This window comes from Saimiri boliviensis, chromosome 12 (genome assembly GCF_048565385.1).
Source record: "Saimiri boliviensis isolate mSaiBol1 chromosome 12, mSaiBol1.pri, whole genome shotgun sequence".
Taxonomy (NCBI): Eukaryota; Metazoa; Chordata; class Mammalia; order Primates; family Cebidae; genus Saimiri; species Saimiri boliviensis.
The window spans coordinates 104,003,611-104,025,199 of record NC_133460.1 but is presented as its reverse complement, the minus strand read 5'-3'; the positions used below and the strand labels follow the sequence as shown (position 1 = coordinate 104,025,199).

The 21,589-nt window shown below is 48.8% G+C and overlaps 1 protein-coding gene and 1 pseudogene across 2 annotated transcripts in view; both read right to left on the bottom strand.

Annotated features, from left to right (window-relative positions):
* The window catches only part of BAG3 (BAG cochaperone 3), a 28,510-nt gene that overhangs the window by 3,354 nt on the left and 3,567 nt on the right, over window positions 1–21,589 (bottom strand). For both annotated transcript variants that reach the window (XM_039465163.2, XM_039465164.2), the window contains exons 2-3: window positions 5,239–5,565; window positions 1,809–2,210 (exon numbers count right to left, since the gene is read on the bottom strand). In XM_039465163.2, coding sequence (XP_039321097.2) covers window positions 1,809–2,210; window positions 5,239–5,565 — 729 coding nt within the window. The remainder of the gene's footprint in view (window positions 1–1,808; window positions 2,211–5,238; window positions 5,566–21,589) is intronic.
* LOC120362558 (large ribosomal subunit protein eL37 pseudogene) lies at window positions 5,572–15,984 on the bottom strand (annotated as a pseudogene).

Genomic DNA, 21,589 nt, shown 5'->3' with positions numbered 1-21,589 from the left:
ATTCACAACCAACCATGTGCCCCTCCTTAGGTTTTGACAACAATGGCTGTGTACGAAGTGACTTTAGAAACACTTAAGAGAGGGTGTTCTACGGCCTGTGCTCTTCAAAAACATCAAGGCCGTGAAAGCAAAGAAAGGCCGAGAAACTGTTCCAGACTGAAGAAAGACTAAAGACAAATTACATCCATCTAAATGCGGTGCTCATGATCCTTGTTTCAATCCTGGAGCATATCCTGGAATTGGGGGAAAACTGCCATTATAAGGATTTGAAAATGGGCTTTGTACTGGATAATACTGTAAAAATTTCCTGAATCTGGTAAGTCTACCATGGTTCTGAATGAGAATGTCTTCCTCTTAGGAAAATGTTTGCTAAAGTATTTAGGGAAAAAGGAACATGATGTCTGCAACTAATTCTCAAACAGTTAAAATACATCAACAATACAGGAGAGAGGAGAAATGACAAAGTACATGCAGACATGCTGACAAACAGTGAACTGGATGAAGCCTATGGTGGGATTTCTTTGTATGATTCACACAACTCTTCTACAAGGTTGAAATTATTTCCAAATAAAAAAGTTCAAAAAACTTTAAGAGGAGGATGCTCTATTCCAGGGCCCTGGACAATGTGACCACTTGTAATAAAAGAATATCCCACATTTGTTCACAGGGGGCTTTTCTTTTTAAAAACGGTAGCAAAGAATTCAGCTGCTCAAGTTGCAGCCACGGGGGGCCCAGGCTGCTTAATGTTCTGCTGCTAAGCTGCAAGCTGCTCAAACTAAATGACTTCCCTTCCAGGAACTTGTACCTCGTGTCTCCACTGGAAGATCAGCAGACCCCTGCCTACAACCTTCCCCAGGCCAGCATGGTTTCTGATCTGCCACAGCTGGCTGATGCCTCAGCTAGGCCACGTGGTATCTGACTGCAAAGGGAGGAAGAAGGGGTAAGACACAGGCCCTGTGGTCAGGCTCAGCCCTCAGCTGAAGAGATAAAATCAACACTTCTCTTCCTGCCTCCAGGATGGACCCACAGAGAAGCTTCCTGTTGTTGTGTTTATTTTCTTAAAGTGTACAGATGGAAACTTCACTTATAAATAAGAACAAAACAACCCAAAAGGAATAAAATTTAATCACTAAAAAAAAAAAAAAAAAAAAAAAAAAAAAAAGAATCAACACTTCTGAAATACCCAGAATAATTACATGTTGAACTCATACAAGTTGGGAGTCCCTCATTAAGGAACTCATATGGGGCATCATGAGATGAGAAGGCTGAGTAGGCTTCATGGAGGAGACAAGACTGGCTCATTCTCAGAGAATGAGGAGCACCTGTACTGTGCAGGCATTTCAGGGAGTGGGTTCAGCAGGGGCAAAGGCACAGGGCTGGGAATGAACTGAATCGGCCTGCAGAGTGGAACGAGTAACCGAGCGGAAGCTGATAAGCTGCCTATGCCCAAGACGAGGCTGTGGCTGCAGTGTGGACGGGGGTGTGAGGAGCCCTGAAAGGGTGTGGTGGGCACTAAGGAACCTGGTCCCAGTTGTGTGAGTTCTACCCAAGCTGTTTCTTCTGCCCCAAGTCAGCCGCAATGCACAATGATCAGCCCAGCAAACGCTGCAGAATGCAGAGGGGTCACAGCCTGATCACTTGTCCTGCCTTTCTGTTAACACCCAGCCATTTCCCAAATCTCACTTCCCTCCAGATACACGCAAGTTAAATAGGCAGGGCTGAAGAGGGAACCCAGGGCACCCACAGAGCTCCTGTGGCCCTGGAAAGATGCCACCATAACCAGTCTGCTGACAACTCACTTCCCGTACCTGAGGCCTGTCGACCACTGTGTGCACACGGATGGGCGACGGGGAGTGGAGTGGTGTGCTGCTCCTGGCTGGTGAGCCCTCCCGGCTCGATGCACTCTGGACAGGTGACCTGAATGGGGACGCCGCCCGCAGGGGCCGGGGCTCCCAGTCATCCCCCTGGATCTTGTGGTACACAGGCTGGTGGGTCTGGTATTCCCCTTGCTGCGCTGGGTAGTGCATCTTCTGGGCTTGGTGGAAGGAGGGCTGGGCTGCTGGCCGGGTAACATTCTGCTCGTGTATCACCGGAATGGAGATGTAGCCCCGAGGGAGCTGGTGACTGCCCAGGCTGCTCCTGCCAGAGGAGGGCAGGCTGGCTGAGGAGGATGAGGATGAGCAGTCGGAGGCAGCCGGAGACTGGGACCGCTGCAAGAGACACAGGGTAGAGGGCATGATCCCAAGAATGACCCCCTACCTTGGCATCCTGACCATGCTTCTGCTGTGAACCTGCTCAGGGCAACCCATATCCTAAGACCTCCTATCTGTAATTTCCAATTTTCAAAATGTGGGGATGGCCGGGCGCGGTGGCTCAAGCTTGTAATCCCAGCACTTTGGGAGGCCGAGGTGGGTGGATCACGAGGTCAAGAGATAGAGACCATCCTGGTCAACATGGTGAAACCCCGTCTCTACTAAAAATACAAAAAATTAGCTGGGCATGGTGGCACGTGCCTGTAATCCCAGCCACTCAGGAGGCTGAGGCAGGAGAATTGCCTGAATCTAGGAGGCGGAGGTTGCGGTGAGCCGAGATCGCGCCATTGCACTCCAGCCTGGGTAACAAGAGCGAAACTCTGTCTCAAAAAAAAAAAAAACAAAATGTGGGGTTAAGACTGAGGGCTTTCGGGCTGGGCATGGTGGCTCACACCTGTAATCCCAGTACTTCGGGAGGCTGAGGCAGGCAGATCACCTGAGATCAGGCATTCAAGACCAGCCTGGCCAACATGGTGAAACCCTGTCTCTACTAAAAATATAAAAATTAGCCAAGTATGGTGGCACATTCCTGTAATCTCAGCTACTCAGGAGGCTGAGGAATGGAAATTGCTTGAACCCAGGAGGCAGAGGTTTCAGTGAGCCAAGATCAGCCATTGTATTCTAGCCTGGGTGACAGAGTGAGACTCTGTCTCAAAAACAACAAACAAACAAACAAAAAAAAAACAAAGACTAAAGGTTTTAGAGTCAAGGGGCCTATGTTCATATTCCTAATAGTTCAATCATTTTCTAAGCTTCATTCGAAATATAGGAAGAGGCCGGGCGTGGTGGCGCAAGCCTGTAATCCTAGTACTTTGGGAGGCCGAGGCGGGTGGATCACGAGGTCAAGAGATGGAGACCATCCTGGTCAACATGGTGAAACCCCGTCTCTACTAAAAATACAAAAAATTAGCTGGGCATGGTGGCACATGCCTGTAGTCCCAGCTACTCAGGAAGCTGAGGCAGGAGAATTGCCTGAACCTGGGAGGCGGAGGTTGCAGTGAGCCGAGATTGCACCATTGCACTCCAGCCTGGGTAACGAGAGCGAAACTCCGTCTCAAAAAAAAAAAAAAAAAAAAAAGAAAGAAATATAGGAAGAGTGCCCATCCCTCACCAGATGGCTCTGAATGTGAGGTCAATCACCTGTGCATGTGGCTCAGCCCCAGGCCAGCACACAGGAAGCGCTTGTACAGAGGATGTGTTGTCCCCACTACCCTTTCTCTACCAATCTACAGAGAACTCGGCTAGCAACTGGGAGCTGCAAACATCCCGTGGGGCCCAAGGTAGGTCAAGCCCCTTTCCCTGCTGGGCCACCTTCTATTCACCTCAAAATTGAGACCTTTTCCCCTTCTAAGTGCCTTGTTAGCTTAAATTTGAAGATGTCTCTGATTTGTCACTTTGATTTCCTGCAGCAAAACCGTTATAAATACAGGTATTAATTTTTTTTTTCTTTTTGAGACAGTCTTGCTCTGTTACATAGGCTGGAGTGAGTAGCATGGTCTTGGCTCACTGTACCCTCTGCCTCCTGGGTTGAAGCAATTCTCGTGCCTCAGCCATCCAAGTAGCTGGATTACAGGCACACACCACCATACCCCACTAATTTTTTTATTTTTTATAGAGACGGGGTTTTGCCATGTTGGCCAAGCTGGTCTCGAATTTCTGGTCTCAAGTGATCCACCCGCCTCAGCCTCCCAAAGAGCTAAGATTATAGGTGTGAGCCACCACACTTGGCCAGGTACTACTGCTTTAAGAAAAGAAAAATGCCTCTGGTATCCCACATTAACTGTAACTTTTCTTTTTTTTTTTTTTTTTGAGACGGAGTTTCGCTCTTGTTACCCAGGCTGGAGTGCAATGGCGTCATCTCGGCTCACCGCAACCTCCGCCTCCTGGGTTCAGGCAATTCTCCTGCCTCAGCCTCCTGAGTAGCTGGGATTACAGGCACGCGCCACCATGCCCAGCTAATTTTTTGTATTTTTAGTAGAGACGGGGTTTCACCATGTTGACCAGGATGGTCTCGATCTCTCGACCTCGTGATCCACCCGCCTCGGCCTCCCAAAGTGCTGGGATTACAAGCTTGAGCCACCGCACCCGGCCTAACTGTAATTTTTCACTCTCAAGCATGTGGGAAGCTGAACAGATTCAGAGTGGGCTGTGGCAAGCATGACTCTGGGTGCAGACAGGACATTGGATTTTGTGCCCAGGAACAGCGCTGGTGTACACAATGGGATGATCCACAGACCGGAAAATTAAGAGGGCTTACTGGTCAGGAATCCTATTAGCAATGCCTCAAATCTCAGCTAAGAGCCAGATTAAGAACTAATTTTTAGCTATTAATGCACAGCATCCACTGGCATACCCCTGACATGTTTGGCTTCAGGATTAAAATGCTGCCTTCCTGATTCCTTACTTCTTTTTAAACTGTGGTGCACGGTGAGGGCAGGCATGGGGTCTCATTTTCCTATCAACACAGCTCCACAAGCAGTTCAGATTTATCCATAAGCATTGAACTGAGCAAAATGGTACACAGCTATCGCTGTGTTTCTGAATAGAAAGCCAAGGGTAAATAAGGAACATGGAAATCTGGAGCCAGGAGGCAGGCTGGGCTTCTGCTCCCAGCTCTGCTGCCTCCACCTGTATGCATCTGAAGCGGGCAGGCTGCGGTGTGCCCTTTCGAGCTCTGGTTCCTTAACTACAAAAGTAAGCCAAATGATTCCCTGCCCCACTGAAAAACACCCCTATTTGATGCTGGGGGATGATGTGGGGCCATCACCCTGTCTTTGCTGGGTGACCTCTGATGCTGCAGGCCAGGCCCAGATGCCCTGCATGTGAACAGGTGCTGGCCCAGGGCACTGTCCTCAGGGGCTGGGCCCAGCCTAGGAAGCACAGCGGCTCGTTCCCCAACAGGCCCGTGAGCCTGGCCTCTGCTTACCTCAGGTCCATGGGAGGCTGGGGGTTGGGCTGCTGCAGCCGCTGCCACCTGTCCACACTGTTTATCTAGCTGAGTGGTTTCTGGCATGCCCCGCTGAGGTGACTGGGACCTCTGAGGAGCCGCTGCTGCTGCCTCTGTTCGGAATCGCTGCATCCCAGGCTGGGGATAGGCATGGAGAGGGTGCGGCTGCCGGTTCTCAGCACCTTCATGAAGCACGGGAATGAGAATGTAGCCTGGTCGAAGCTGGGGGTACACAGGGAGGCCTTCCCTGACAGGCAACAGCCTAGAGCCCTCCCGGGAAGGGCCATTGGCAGAGGATGAAGTCTCCTGAAATAAAAAGCAGAGAAACAGGGGCTGGTTAGAAACTGGGAAGTGAACCTTCCTGGCGGAGGGAACAGTGTGGCAGCTGGCACTGTGATCTTCCCAAGTGACTTGGGCCTCAGGGCGTCAGCCAGCTCCCAGGCCCTGCTCCCTCTAAGCCCCCCACCCCATAGAGGCTGCTGTTTGGCCAACAGTTTAGGAATTAGGAGCATTGGGAGAAAGCCAAAAGTATCTGTTGAGCACAGGCGAGGTCCCCAAACTGGTAAGACAGGTTTCTTTTCTGGGTGACCAGGTGACCCAGCTGCCCACGCCCGCCCGCATTTTCAGAGACCCAATCAGAAGGTGAGGTCCAGGAGCAGGGGTGTGAGCTCCAGGAGCAGGGGTCAGCTCCAACTTCTACATTACAGCAAGCATGTTTCCAAAAAGGCCCTCACATTTCCCAGCAAGACAGCTTGTACTGGGCCCCAACACAGGACATGGTTTGGGAATCTTCACAGAGCAGTGGGCTGGGGAGCAAGGTCTGCCTCCTAAGGAGTATTGTTAGAACAAGAGGCAGGAAGGGGAAGCACAGGGGTGCAGAGGCAGCAAAGGGGAGAGCAGCATGTAGGGTTCACTGTGCTGCCTAATGATGCCAACTGACAAAGATTCTCTGCGTGGCCAGACCTTAGTCAGGCTTCTGAAGCTTCTCTTAGCCCCATCTGTGCACTTCTTGTAAAGTCCAGTTTCAGCAAAAGGCACTGCTAAGTCAGTTTAGCCAGAAGCCCCCTCCCCAGCCTGTCTGATCAGGTTCCTCAGCCTCCATCATCCCCAGGTGCTGTCTAATCACTCTGGCCTGTCTTGGCCAAGAATCCTGTTTGGTCAGTGTGGCCAGACACGCCCTTACCCCTGCTTTCCTCTTCTAATCTTGCATCCACTGACCCCCACACTGCTCCTTGACTATAAATTCCCACCGGCCTGCGCTATAGTTGAAGTTGAGCCCAGTCTTTCCTCTGAATGCAAGACACCACTGCTGTGGTCCCTGTGCCTATCTTGATGGCCCTGAATAAATCTTCATGACTGTGCTTTAACAAGTATCACTGAATAATGTTTTCTTCAACACAACAGAGCCTGTTTGGGCAAGGAGCTGTTGGGGTCCCTCTCTTGTGTCCTCTCTTGAAGTTCTCCCTTCACTGGCCTGGCTATTTTGGGACCCTTGAGAAGGCCAAGTTCCAGATGTACCACAGGAAAGATCTTATTTCAGACAACAAGGCCGGCCAGTCACTCACTGGCAATGCCATCTCTCAGCTAGTAGGGGCTGCGCAACAGAAGCCCTAATGTCTCCAAGCACTGAGGGTCCTTTCACAGGAGGGGAGCTACTGATCTACACATATCTGCATGAGGCAACTCTTAAAAAGAGGAGTGATCCTTCCTGACGGAGGCAGCTCTCTGCACAGCAAACAAATGCCGAAGAATCTATGAGCTTGTAGGGTACAATCTCTACTGTTGCAAAAATCATTCAAAAGTAAGGACAGATACTGAGGGCTGCTCTGCACTTTGAATGAACAGACCATTAACTTGGTGATGTTTCTATTTGTGTACAGGCATGGGCACCAGGTGGCTGACCCTGGTTTATCCCTTTCAGGCCCATCAACTGCCTCCCTCCCTCCTGCTGAGACCCTGCCCTTGGAGGGCCTCCAGCACAGGAAAGGCATGGGTGTCACTGTGTCCTTGGGGACACAGGCAGACAGGCATTCTCAGATTAGAATAGCCACAGGCTCAGGGTGGCGGCATTACATTAGCCTGCTTAACTCTCAGGTCACCCAAGAGCAGGAGTGGGTCCAGGCCTCGCGTTCAGAGCTGAACTCCTGCCGTGAGATGACCCTGAAAGGGAGCCAACGAGAGGCACCCTCTACTACTCAGTGTTGAGCCACAACGTGCCTGTGGGCATTCTGTCGACTCACTGGAGTGCTTCTTCTTCCAGGAGAAATCAGGGTCTGCAGTAATCCTGCAGTGTCATTTTGCTAGCTGCCCAGAGGCTTGCTGTTTCTTCCCAGCCACACACAAAAGCCTCAACCATCTGCACACACCACACAGTAGGGCCCAGAAGTGAGCAAACCCTCATCCGCTGCCTGCTCCCGAGCGAACATCCTGCCTCCCGGTCCTATGGGGTTACCAAACCAGCAAGGTGCACTCCCTGCCAGCAGGGGCTTAGGAGATGGGCTAAGGAGGCAGGAGACAAAACAGAAGCAGAATTACTTGGAAAGCACAGAGGCCCTGAGGGATGGGGAAAGGCACAGGTTCTTCCAGAGTAGACAATGGCCTAGGTATAGTCTAAGTGTGATTCGTACCTCTGTTCCTAACAGTTCTGTGAGCTTAGGTAATTCTCTTACCTCTGTAAGCCTTCACTTCCTTTTCTAGAAAATGGAGCTAGCAACACCTGCCCTGGAGAAATGCTGTGAGGTTTTATAAGGGCACATCTAGAGGGGTGCCCCGAAGGCCGGCAATAAATATGAGTTTCTCCCTAAATAGGCACAACATTATGCTCTTCAGACTCCAAAGTGTCAAAGGAGTGAAAAGTGAAGGATAGGACGGAGTGCAGTGGTTCAAGTCTGTAATCCCAGCACTTTGGGAGGCCAAGGCGGGCAGATCACCTGAGGACAGGAGTTCGAGACCAGGTTGACCAACATGGCAAACTCCTGTCTTTACTAAAAATACAAACATTAGCTGGGCATGGTGATGTGCACCTGTAGTCCCTGCTACTTGGGAGGCTAAGGCAGGAGAACTGCTTGAACTCACGAGGCCGAGGTTGCAATGAGCTGAGATCATGCCACTGCACTCCGTCCAGCCTGGGCAACAGAGCAAGAATTTCTCTCAAAAAAAAAAAAAAAAAAAGAAAAGAAAAAGAAAAAGAAAGAAAGAAAAAGAAAAAGTGAAGGACAAAGTGAATTGGTGGTGCTAGAAACCAGAATGGTGGTCATCTCTAAAGGAGACGGTGGTGACTGGGAAGGATCTTGAAAGAACTTCCTGAGGTGATGGGAATATTGTCTTTTTCTGGGTGGTGGTAAATGGGTGTATAGCTATGTAAAACTCCATCAAACCCCCACAGTGCACACCCCACCATATCCCACCCACACTATCTGGTTTTAACCAGGAGAGCTGCCAACCCCAAACCCTTGGATCCTTGCAGGGCCTGGAGTCTTCAGACAGGCCTTGAGGAGCTGTAACTCCTCCTGGGGGAAGCCCAGGATCCAGAAGGCCCTTGAGCCAGCCTGCTACGAGTTGAGCACCTCATGCATCTCACAGAGCACATTTGTGCCTCCATTGAAAGAGAAAGCGAAGAAGACAGGAGACGGAGGAAGGAAAAACTACTCTGTCTGAACACAAGGCTGTGACAGCAGAGACTACTTCCTGGAGCCAATATTTAACCTTTCCAGAGGCATGGCTAGGTCCACCAGGAAGGAATGTGGTCACCACAGGCAGGGGTGGTGGTGTCAGAAGAGCGGTGGGAAGCAGCAGCAAGGGGCGGGCTTGGGGGTCAGTGCTGAGCTGAGGAAGATTAGGCTGGAGGTCTAAGGAGGGAGCTGAGGTCCACCCTTCTTAGTGCTCCCACCATCACAGGAGATGCCTCAGCAAGACAGAGAGACTGGAAAGGAGAAACCAGGACATGCTGGGAAGCGAGGAAGGATGTCAGGGAGGAGAGTGAGGAGGTGAGTACAAAGCAGGGAAGAGGGACTGGAACTGGGAAGAAGCACCTGAAGATGGGGGTGGGGTGGGGGAAAGGCCTCCACTGCACATGAGGTCCACTGAAGAGGCCGAGCCTGCTGGCACAGCTGGAAGGCAGAGCTGTCAGGGCCAGCAAGGGCAGCCTGGCTGCTTCTCCAACAGTCTCAAGGTCTATACTCTTGGGTCTGTGTGAACTAATGACCCATTTATGCCATTTAATAAAAAAACCATATGTGTCTTTGTGAGCACTGCATCTAAAAGACATTCCAGGCTCCCCTTCCACTCTGGTGGGGTTTGTTAAAAAACAAAACAAAACAAAAACCACATTGTTTTAGATAAGTAAAAAAAAACATGAATTTTACAAAATAGGCAATTAAACACTTCTATGTGAATGAATAATTTCAACCAAAAATGAAATTCCCACCTGTAATGAGGTCTGTGCAGGGAATGCTGACGCCACCTTCTAATGTTACCATCATTAGAGTCATGACAGCAAATGCTTCCGCTTTTACTAAGTAAAAAACACCTCCATTGCACTCTAGCCTGGACGACAAGGGTGAAACTCAGTCTCTTTCTCTCTTTTTTTTTTTTTTTAAGATGGAGTCCTGCTCTGTCCTAGGCTGTCATGCAGTAGTGCTATCTCGGCTCACTGCAACCTCCGCCTCCCAGGTCCAAGCAATTCTCCTGCCTCAGCCTCCCAAGTAGCTGGGATTACAGGCGCACGCCACCACACCCAGCTATTTTTTGTATATTTAATAGAGACAGGGTTTCACCATGTTGGCCAGGCTAGTTTTGAACTCCTGACCTCATGTTCTACCAACCTTGGCCTCCCAAAGTGCTGGTATTAGAGGTGTGAGCCACGGCGCCTGGCCGAAACTCCGTCTAAAAAACAAAACAAAACAAAACAACAACAAAAAAGTAGCCCCTGGAAGAGTTAAACTGCCCTTTCTCTCTTCGATGGTGTTTTCAACACAATCTAGTAAAAAAGAGATATTTTGTAAATAAAAGAATCAAAAGAAAAAAATGTGTAATATTTATAATTCCCCTAGAATCTGACTAAAACATGTCTCTTCAGTCTACTAAGTGTTTTCAAGTTTAAGCACATCCAGAAAATGCCTCTTGGTTATACCAGTATCTCTCAGATAAGGCTCACTACATGCCTCTTCCTGATTCAAGGGGGAGCTGAGAATCTGCCTCCTCAGAGTTGGGGAACAGCTCTGTGTGATCACAGGACAGGGATTGGGGCACCAACACAGTGACCAGGCAGATGACTGGTGATGCTTGTGGCCACCTGGTCAGGGCCTGCCTGCAGCTCAGAGTTCATTATCCTTATCTCTGGTTAAAGACATCAGGAATACATATTACACAAAATCCAATCAGGAAAGAAGCATCCAGGGGCTCAGTCCTAACTCTCACTGCTTATCTCACTATATTAATTTATAAAATGAATTGGTTAATTCTGCCTCGTTTGTGCATTGCATTAAAAATCTGAGACATGTCTCAGGGCACCAAAAAACTCCATGAGATGGCCAAAAGAAAAAGAAAAAATGACCCCAGATGAGCCAAAGTTTGCCCTATTATGTACAAGATAATTATCATTAGAGAAAGCCTGAGGTCAGGTTCTGAGCTTCGGTGAGCTGTTGGCTTCAGAGCAGGCCTAAACTGCACTACTGGTTTTTAACAGCAAATGGGCACCAAGGGAACAGCAGGAGGCCTGGGAAGAGACTGCACTTGGTTCCAGCCCTGGCTCTGCCCCTAAATACATGTGTTATGGAAGTAGCTTACATGCCCTCTGTGAACCTTAGTTTTCTCCACTGTAAAATGAAGGGGAGGCCCAAAAATGTTCTACAAAGCAGTGGTTCTCCAGCCCTTGGGAGTACTGACTCAGGAAATGCAAAAAAGGAACATTCTAAGCCCAACCCCAAGTAGGTCTGATTCCATAGATGTGTGATGAAGACTGAAGCTCCGTACTGAGAAACCGTGATCACAAGTTCCTTCCAGCTTTGACACTCTTCCAACCTGATTTCCAAAGTCCCTCCAAGCTCTCAACAGCTATATAAAGCCCTCAAACAAGGAAAAGTTAATGTCACAGAAATCTAAAAACGACCACTCCTAACTACACTCAAATAATATCAGAATCGCCAGCACTCAGAGCACCCCAAAGTTTCATGTCCCAAATGAAGAGGAGGGCCCAGACATGGTGGCTCACACCGGTAATCCCAACACTTTGGGAGGCCAAGATGGGTGGATCACCTGAGGTCAGGAGTTTGAGACCATCCTGTCCAAAATGGCCAAACCCCATCTCTATTAAAAATATAAAAATTAGCTGGGCATAGCTGCAGGCACCTGTAACCCCAGCTGCTTGGGAGGCTGATGCACAAGAATCACTTGAACCCAGGGGTCAGAGTGGCAGTGAGACAAGACTGCACCACTGCACTCCAGCCTGGGCAATAGAGTGAGATTCTGTCTAAAACAAACAAACAAACAAAACAAAAAAAACCCAAAAATAAATGAAGAGAAGGAAGCTGCTAAGCCTCAACCCTCAAGGAGTTTTTCTGCCTTAAAAACAGGCTGGGAGGCCAGGCATGATATCTCACGCCTATAATCCCAGCACTTTGGGAGGCTGAGGCAGGCAGATCATGAGGTCAGCAGTTTGAGACTAGCCTGGCCAACATGGTGAAACCCCATCTCTACTAAAATTACAAAAACTAGCCCAGCGTGGTGGCATATGAGTGTAGTCCTAGCTACTCAAGAGGCTGAGACAGGAGAATTGCTTGAACCCAGGAGGCAAAGGTTGCAGTGAACTGAGATTGTGCCACAGCATTCCAGCCTGGGCAATAGAGGGAGACTCTGTCTCAAAAAAAAAAAAAAAAAAAAAAAAAAAGGCAGGGTGGAAACAAACAGCTCTTGGGCACCTGTTAGGTGTCTGTCTGGCTAGGCACATGCCAGGCACACGTGTGTTCATGAAACAGCCATGAAGAAGAATCTGCCTTGATCACCACAACTGAGTCCCTGTACACTGAGTGGCCACTGAACTCTGAAAATGGGCACCTTCTGGAAGCCCCAATCTTGGCTCTATGGAACAGTGCTCTTTAAAAAGTGGGCTTGGCCAGGTGTGGTGGCTCACGCCTGTAATCCCTGAACTTTGGGAGGCTGAGGTGAGCGGATCACCTGAGGTCAGGAGTTCGAGACCAGCCTGACCAACAGGAAGAAACCCCATCTCTACTAAAAATACAAAAATTAGCGGGTGGTGGGGGGGGGGGTTGTGGCAGTCGCCTGTAATGCCAGCTACTCAGGAGGCTGAGGCAGGAGAATCACTTGAACCTGGGAGATGGAGGTTGCAGTGAGCCGAGATCGTGCCATGGCACCCTAGCCTGGGCAACAAGAACAAAATTCCATCTCAGAAAAACACCAAAAAAGTGGGCTCAACATCCACAAACTACAGCTTCACCACTCTGGTCTGAATCAGGAGAAACAGTAACAAAGGCAACTCTTAGGGCTGTCCCGGAGCACTTCTGACTTGGCAGCCCTGGAGTATTAAGTAGGACACAGATTGTCTTAACTGGGTTTTTAGGCCAGAAGAGCCTTCGCATGGGTCAGATGTTGAGTTTTACTAACAATACTTCGAAACTTCTAAAACAAAGAAAAAAGATGGAAGAACACAGGAATACTGAACTCCCCATATGGCTAAGACCTAGATCAAAATTAAGTGGCCTGGCTCACCTCCATCAGGCAGGAAAAAAACAAAACATACTTTCTTCCAAAGCGCAACTAGAGCTGAGCTCGGTAGCTCATGCCTGTAATCCCAGCATTTTGGGAGGCCAAGGAGGGTGGATCACATGAGGTCAGCAGTTCAAGACCAGCTTGGCCAACATGGTGAAACTCCATCTCTACTAAAAATACAAAAAAAAAAAAAAAAAAATTAGCCAGGCATGGTGGCAGGTGCCTGTAATCCCACCTACTCAGGAGGTTGAGGCAGGAGAATTGCTTAAACCCAGGAGGCAGAGGTTGCAGTGAGCTGAGATCATGCCATTGCACTCCAGCCTGGGCAACAGAGTGAGACTCTGAATCAAACAACAATCAAAACAAAAAAACAAAGTGCAAATGGAGTCAAGCTTCAGCACCCTACTGAAGTTCTCTGCTTGCTATGATGGGGTGCATGAATGAACGCAGTATTACTGCCCATTTGATACAGAAGTAAACAATCAACAGCCATTTACATCCCTACAGCCAAAGTAAAAATCCTTTCAGTTCCCACTGGATTGTAATGTAGGGTCTCTCCCACTACCCCAGCACTGTTCTGAGTACATAATAGACTTGGGGAAAATTCTGAATCATAAACTAGGTCCACATTCCACTTAAAGCACACCTTAGGAGTTAGGCGTTAGGCTTTGCCCAGAGACTCCTGGTAAGACAAGAGGTCTGTGCCAACCATATATTCTATAAATAATCACAAGTCACAGGCTATTGGAGGATTTATCTAATATACCTGTTAGATAAATACACACACACACATACATACATACATACATACATTTTATCCTGGGATAAACAGATGACTATCCCTATGTGTTTTCAACGGGGAAAACTTTTTTTTAGAAGATGAAACCAACATTGCTTCTCTTTGCAGCTGTGTCCAAATAAACAGGAATGAACCATCATGAGCCTGTGTCTTCAAGTTGCCACCCTGGGTTCCAGTCTCTCCTTGATGCTCACCAGCTGCGTGACCAGAGGCAGGACTCCTTGCTACTAAGACTGTTTCCCCAGCTGTAAAGATCCCGACATTTCCCAGGGGTCTTTGCAAGATTTAAGTGAAATAAGGTACCAGTCTTTGTAAACTCTGAGCTCCTCTGTGCCCTAAATAATTGCGTTTCTTTTTCCTTTCTTTTTTGAGACTGAGTCTTGCTCTGTCGCCCAAGCTGGAGTGCAATGGCACCATCTCACCTACTGCAACCTCTGCCTCCCAAGTTCAAGCAATTCTCGTGCCTCAGCCTCCCGAGTAGCTGGAATTACAGGCACGCGCCACCACGCACAGCTAATTTTGTATTTTTTTATTTTTATTTTTTTGAGAAGGAGTTTCGCTCTTGTTACCCAGGCTGGAGTACAATGGCACAATCTCGGCTCACCGCAACCTCTGCCTCCTGGGTTCAGGCAATTCTCCTGCTTCAGTCTCCTGAGTAGCTGGGATTACAGGCAGGCACCACCATGCCCAGCTAATTTTTTGTATTTTTAGTAGAGACGGGGTTTCACCATGTTGACCAGGATGGTCTCGATCTCTTGACCTCGTGATCCACCTGTCTCGACCTCCCAAAGTGCTGGGATTACAGGCTTGAGCCACCGCGCCCGGCCCCAATTTTGTATTTTTAGTAGAGACAGCTGGTCTTAAACTTTTGTATTTTTAGTAGAGATGGCTGGTTTTGAACTCCCGACCTCAGGTGATCCGCCTACCTTGGCCTCCCAAAGTGCTGGGATTACAGGTGTTAGCCACCACACCTGGCCTAATTTTTGTATTGTTAGTGGAGATGAGGTTTCACCATGTTGGCCAGACTGGTGTCAAACTCCTGACCTCAAGTCATCCACCCGCCTTGGCCTCCCAAAGTGCTGGGATTACAGGCATGAGCCACCATGCCGGGCCGTAACTGCCTTTCTTTATTCCACAAATAGTTATTGATGGACTCAGCTTTTCTCCAGTACTAGCTGGTTCGGCTGTTTACAAAGCCTAATTATTTTTTAAAAATATTTATTTATTTATTTGTTTTAGAGCCAAGGTCTTGCTATGTGGCCCAGGCTGCTCTTGAACTCCCAGGCTCAAGTGATCCATCTGCCTCGGCCTTCCAAAGTTGAAATTACAGGTGTGAGCCACTGTGCCCAGTCCAACAAAGCCCAATTCTTGAATCTGTCTCACCAAGTTGGTTGCAAGCCGGTTAGAATTAGAAGCCCCTTTTCTGAGAGTTTTTTTTTTTTTTTTCCTGTATTTTTAAAACCAGAACATTTATTGCATGACTAATCGGTGCAATTCTTAAGATGAACTGGATGCTGCAACAGCTGCCCTCTTGGGTTTAGGTGTTGTTCCCTCACGGAATCCATGCCTGAATCTGCGGTATACAATTTTTAGGTGCCTCATTCGACCAGTCCCGGTGGTATTTCGTCTTTTAGCCTTGGCACTCCAGTTATACTTTCTCTTGCGCTTGGCGGAGTAGCCACATTTGCTGCTGGTCGACTCCTAAAGGTGGTAGGCCTTAGAGCCACAGTGGCGGCATAATGTGTGCGTCTTATTGCGACGCTTCCCAAATGATGACGTTCCCTTCGTCACCCTGCCTCTGCGACCGGGACCAGAAAAGCCTGAGAGTCTTAAGAGGACTAATTAGCAAGGATGTCACTTTCTCTGCTGAAGACTGTATTTAAAGTTTCACAACCTGGAAGCAAACAGCCAAAAACAACTCTAGGGACCTGAGCCCTAAACTACCCGCCTCTCCAACAGGCCAGGCCACTGCTCTGGGGAAGAGGCCTGCACTGCAGACAAACTCTCAGCTGAGCAGGGACACCCAGCTGCACTGACTGTGGCTCTGTGCACACATCTCCCTGAGGCCTAGGGAGAAAAGCCAAGCCACACTGGGGCACAGAAGGGTCCGCCTGGGAGCAGAACATCTGCTGGCGTTTCCTCAACATCTTCAGTGGACCCTCACCAGGGCACACGTCAGGCATCCCCAGGCCAGGCACCATCCGCAGCTGCTGGTATTTCCCCTGCTGGGGGCACTCGTCAGAATCCAGCCTGCCTGCAGCCCTGGCCCTGCAGCCCACACCTCACGGGTTTCACATGGCAAGAGGTAGGAACCAGGATGTCACACAAAAATTAGCTTCAGGGCACGTGAGAAACGACCTGCCTCTTCTTCAGGAAAATAAAAAATAAAAAAAAGCAGAGCCACCTGCTTTAATCATCTAAAGTCACAAATCACAGATGGAAAGTACCTGAAATTTCCATCCCGGGAAGCAAACTCTCAATTTAGACAGAGACAAGGAAAAGGGCCTCTCTCATCTGCTACATTTCCATGCTAAAAGTGAACATCCTGGTCATCCACCTGGCGAGTCTGCCCTCCAGACACCACCCAACAAGTGTCTGTTAGGTCTCACTGCACAGCATCAGTGGACGTGTATTCTGTACAAAATACAATTTCCAAAAGAAAAACATCCTCAGTTCATCAGCTGCAGTGCAGGCAAGGGGACCCTCTCTGATGGACGGTGAGATCCTTAAGTCCCGGGGGGCTCTGCTCCCACCTGCAGCAGCTTCTCAAGCATTTGGCCCATAGCAGCCACACTCCCTGCAAGAGGGTGGTGGCACTTGGAAAACCCCTCCCTCGTTCTACCTGCAGTGACATTTACACCCCTAAGAGTTGGGTCCAGAACAGCTGTGCAAGTAATTGGTACCTCAGTAAGGCAGCCTGACATCCCCCCTTACAGGCTGCACTCCTACTTCCTGCCTGGTACTTTGGGGCTACACAGACAGGGCTAAGGAGACCCTCCCCTGGAGGAGCTGGGGCTGAGTAAAGCCAGCGCTCTACACAGCACAGTGCCAGAAACAAGGCCCCAGCCTGTCTTGGGCAGAGAATGGGGAGATGCATCTACGGACACACAGGCGGGAGATGGCAGCCACATCAAGGTTCCGGAAGGCCCCGAAACTTCATCTGTTACTGTTCTTCTACATCCTCCACTCACAAGGGGCATGGGAATCCCCAGGGAGGGTTCTGAGAGCCACCTGGACGCTGGTAGAGGGAGTCAGCTACACTCTGTACAGGAGGATAAGAGGAAGCCTCGCTTCTAATCTAAGAAACAAGATCCCAGGCCTCTCGGAGAGCTGAAAGGCCCATGGACAGCCAGAACAGTCTGCTGTGCGGAGAGGCCACACACCTATCTGAAAACACATTTCTACTCCACAGAGCAGGCTGCAAATGTTTCTGGGGGTTCCATACATCCATCAGTTCAGGCTGTGGGGCATTCACCTTTGATGCACCATCTCCCTTGATTCTCCCAACCCTGTTGGCAGGACTGTTGCTATGTCCACTTCACAGAAGGGGAGACTGCGGCTCAGGGAGGGTAAGTGCTTTGCCTAAGATCTCTAGAACCCAGATTTGGTGGTAAGGCCAGGGAGATGCTAACATTTCTGCTACTCTTGTCACAGCTGTACACTGTGGTAATATCCACGTGTCACTAACATCTCCAAAACCTTCATCTTCCAGGGTAAAATGCAGCAGGAGAGAAAGGCTTCCATTTCACCCGGCCACATTGGGCTGAGGCTCAGACCTGGAACATTCAGTTCAAGTGTGCTGGGTAAGGGAGCCAGCACTTGGTGCTGAGTCATCGGGCCAGCCAGAAAGGGGCCAGGATAGTGAGAGCACTCAGCTTAATTCTGAGTCACCACAGCCCCAAGACCACAGGGACGCCCGGCATGAGCGCAATCAGAACCGAGGAAGACCCCACCCAACCCAACCCAGGAAGAAGTGATAACTGGGCTTGGATAATGGGGGTCTGAACTGATACTGAAAGGAAGGGCCAGTGAAGGGTCTGGCTTTTCCTCTGCACATGAAGGGGTCTTCCCATCCTCCCACTGTTTGGATTTTTAAACCATCCATTCATTTATTCATTCATTCAGTGTCAAGGAAGAACTTTTTAAATAACTGAAAAAAATATAGAAGTCTACTTTAATAAACACTAAGGAAAGGAAGATACTTTAAAATGGGAAATGTTTGTTCTCAATTGAATACTAAGGAATTTTCTGTAAAAAGTCTTCCCAGTTCACTGGAGCACAGCTCTGTGCTGGGAGCTCTCGGACGGCTGGGTTGTTTACAGGCTCCTGACGCATAGAGCCGGCACTCTGCGATTCTAGGCTTTTCTGAACTGACAGTGAATAAGAAGACTCACATATATGGTGTCTGATCTTACTGCCAGCCACATGAAAAAAAATTTTCAAGAGACTCCTTTCACGGTGCCCAGGGCTGTTCTCTGTGCAGCTATGGAAGCGCGGTCTGGCTGCTGCCAGCTCCCAGCCTCTCCTGCTGGAAGATGCTGTGTCATTGGGAGAAACAAAAAGAGCTTCTCCGGACCTGTAAGGATGAACTGAGGATATCAATATTGAAGTCCTTTGTGCAGAGAAGGCCATTTGGAAAATGACAAAAAGGAGCAAGCCTCATGGTACCTTTAGGAGCCCAGGATAACTATGCAGTTCTTAGGAACCAATGGAAGCCTTCCTGGGACACACCTACACCCTTTACAGGCAGTTTTTCTGGAACTGCTTTCGAGCTCTGGGCCCAGGCCCATGTTCTAGCCTTTTCGACAGTCACTCCTTCAATCTTTTCTGAGCCTGTGGACCCTGCCAGGGATCAAGAGGCAGAGATGAAACACATAGACTCTGCCCCAGAACTCTGAACAGAGATGTGACCCCAAGGCAAAGTAGAAAAGTGCTGAGCTTAGGAAAAAAGATTCAAATTAACATAAAACGGAGTCCAGAGGAGAAACAACCTGCTTCCGACCAGCGCAAGGCAGGACATGCTCTGGAGAACAGCCTCGAAGTGGGCAGATTTGTCCTCTATATGGCATTTAACACTGGGACTCGATCACTGTGGGCACCCAGTGAATTTCAGATGCGGTAAAGGAGAGAGTGAAGAGCGGGACCAGTCTCCTAAGTTCAGACCCAGGTTCAAAAAGCAGGCCAATATTTCTGATGAACTGTACAAAGATGGATTCAGGACTGTTTATCACCTCAAGCTGTGCCTGGGGAGTACAAAGCAGCCAGGCCTGCTAAAAGCAGATCTATCACCTATTCAGGAACACAGGTGGGGTAAAGCCACAGAAGTCTTTCTGTTTTGCCATAGGCCAGGCACACTGCCTCTCCGAGTCTGCTGTCCCATACATAAGATACTTCACAGCTTCTGCGTCAGAGAACTGATGAGAATTTAGTGATAAGGCTTCCGAAAGTAACTGCCAATATCTGGCACATATATATATATATATATATATATACATGTATGTTGACAGATAGAAAAATCCCACATTCATTCCTTTCCCCCGAAATTCTTCCTAAGCTTCTGCAAGCTGCCTGGCTTCCTAAAAAGCTGCCAAGGTCCCCAAGATATCTTCATCGAAATATGTAAAGACTTAACACCAGATATCTCACATGGTATCACATGTGCCACATAATGCATAGAGATAAATCCTGCACCTGCAAAACAAGGGGCTCTGGAGGCTGCCTCAGAAGGCTGGCTGATGGGTGTGGTGGTGCGTGCCTGTAATCCCAGCTACTAGGAAGGCTGAGGCAGAAGAATCGCTTGAACCCAGGAGGCGGATGTTGCAGTAAGCCAAGACTGCACCACTGCACTCCAGCCTGGGAAACAGAGTGTGACTGTCTCAAAAAAAAAAAAAAAAAAGGCCGGGCGCGGTGGCTCAAGCTTGTAATCCCAGCACTTTGGGAGGCCGAGGCGGGTGGATCACAAGGTCGAGAGATCGAGACCATCCTGGTCAATTTGGTGAAACCCCGTCTCTACTAAAAATACAAAAAATTAGCTGGGCATGGTGGCGTGTGCCTGTAATCCCAGCTACTCAGGAGGCTGAGGCAGGAGAATTGCCTGAACCCAGGAGGCGGAGGTTGCAGTGAGCCGAGATCGCGCCATTGCACTCCAGCCTGGGTAACAAGAGCGAAACTCCGTCTCAAAAAAAAAAAACAAAAAAAAAACAAAAAAAAAAAAAAAAAGAAGGCTGAGTCTATTGACTCTATGCTCTGAGGCAGAAGCAGATCAGGAGTGTGCACTTGATTCACAACAAAAGGGAACCTAGGAGGGGCTGGAGAATATCATGGTGAGGTGTGGCACAGGGTTCACCTGTGTTCGTTAGTGCTAGAAGGTCTCAAAGATCCTAATAAGCGATGCCTTTGTCTTCAGTTTCTTATGTAAGCTCTCTTAAACATTTAAGAGCAATATGAAAAGAGCAAAACTTAAAGGAGAAAAAGTAGGTCTGGATGATGAATAGTTTTCTACTTTGGATGATAAACATCAGAACATCATTTTTAAATGTCAATAGAAAGTAACAAACACGTAGAGTGGTTTATATAAGGTGACTGTGTGTCATTCCAGAAACGAGGACAGCACTAAGCAAGCCTCATGGGTGGCATGAAGCTTTCAGACTCACAAGCAGCCCTGATAGCATCCAACAGTTAAGCCTTCCCAGCCCTGGCTAATATCAAACGCTGCCACAGGTCCTGTGTACAGGTTCCACCCTCATAAAGCGCAAATCTACCCAATAAAACAGGGAACAAATGTTCTCAGAGGTGCAGTTGATTCTCGTGTGAACACCACAGGCTGTTATTTAGAGGGGACAATGGAAGTCCTAGATGAGCTGGGCTCCAAGGCATCTGGCCATGCTCTTCATCCCTCCGCAACAAATCACTTTCACGCAGTTGAACAGGAACTTGCTCAGCCATCACTGCAAGTTGCTGGAAACACTAAGGAGAGAATGGCCACTCATTTCCTGACTGCGCTCTGACTCTGCTAAGAGGCACAACAGCTTGCAATCGATCTGCAAAGAGCAAAATGATCTAATGTTTGGGAAAATTCAGGAAGTTCTGCTGAACCTTAAGCAGAATGAATGAGTCTATTTCAATCATAACTCGAAACATTTCCAATGTACTCTGAAAGGATGTTTCTACCTCCCTCTCACAGTGCTTGAATATAATCTGTCAAATGATTATGGTTAGATTCTGGCAGGTGGGCAAGACAGAAAGGAAAAGCTCTGGCATGCCTCTTCCTGGGTTCCAGGAGGATCTCTGGATCACCTCCCCACTCTCGCACTGCCAGTCACCCTGACATACTTTGCAGTGTGTTTTCGCTCACTCCCCATGTCACTCCCATATTCACACCTTCAGAAGCCCAGGCATCCGGGCGTTTCCCCAAGAAGGAAAATGGAGGCTCGGGAAAAAGCTCTGTGGGTTAGATGTTCAGGAGGCACTAATCTGCAGCTCCTCTTCCCCAAAATGGGATCACTGGCCATCCGTGGCTCCCATTGCAGTGTGGCACAATCAGAACCACCAAAATAGCTTTTTGAACTTAATAGATTTCTGGGCTCTACACTGAGCAATTCAGATTTGAACATGGAGTTTGGGCAGGCAAGTGGTGAGACACAGCCACAATCTGTGTTCTTAAAAGGACTCCCGAGACTGCCAGGCTGGTAAACCCCAGGATCCACAGAGCTAGAACAGCCCTGCTCCATGAGGGAGGGAGGTCTCCCTCTCATCCCAGGGAGGCCTGGAGGGGAACAGCACTCCAGAGTATCCGGCCTCTGTTTA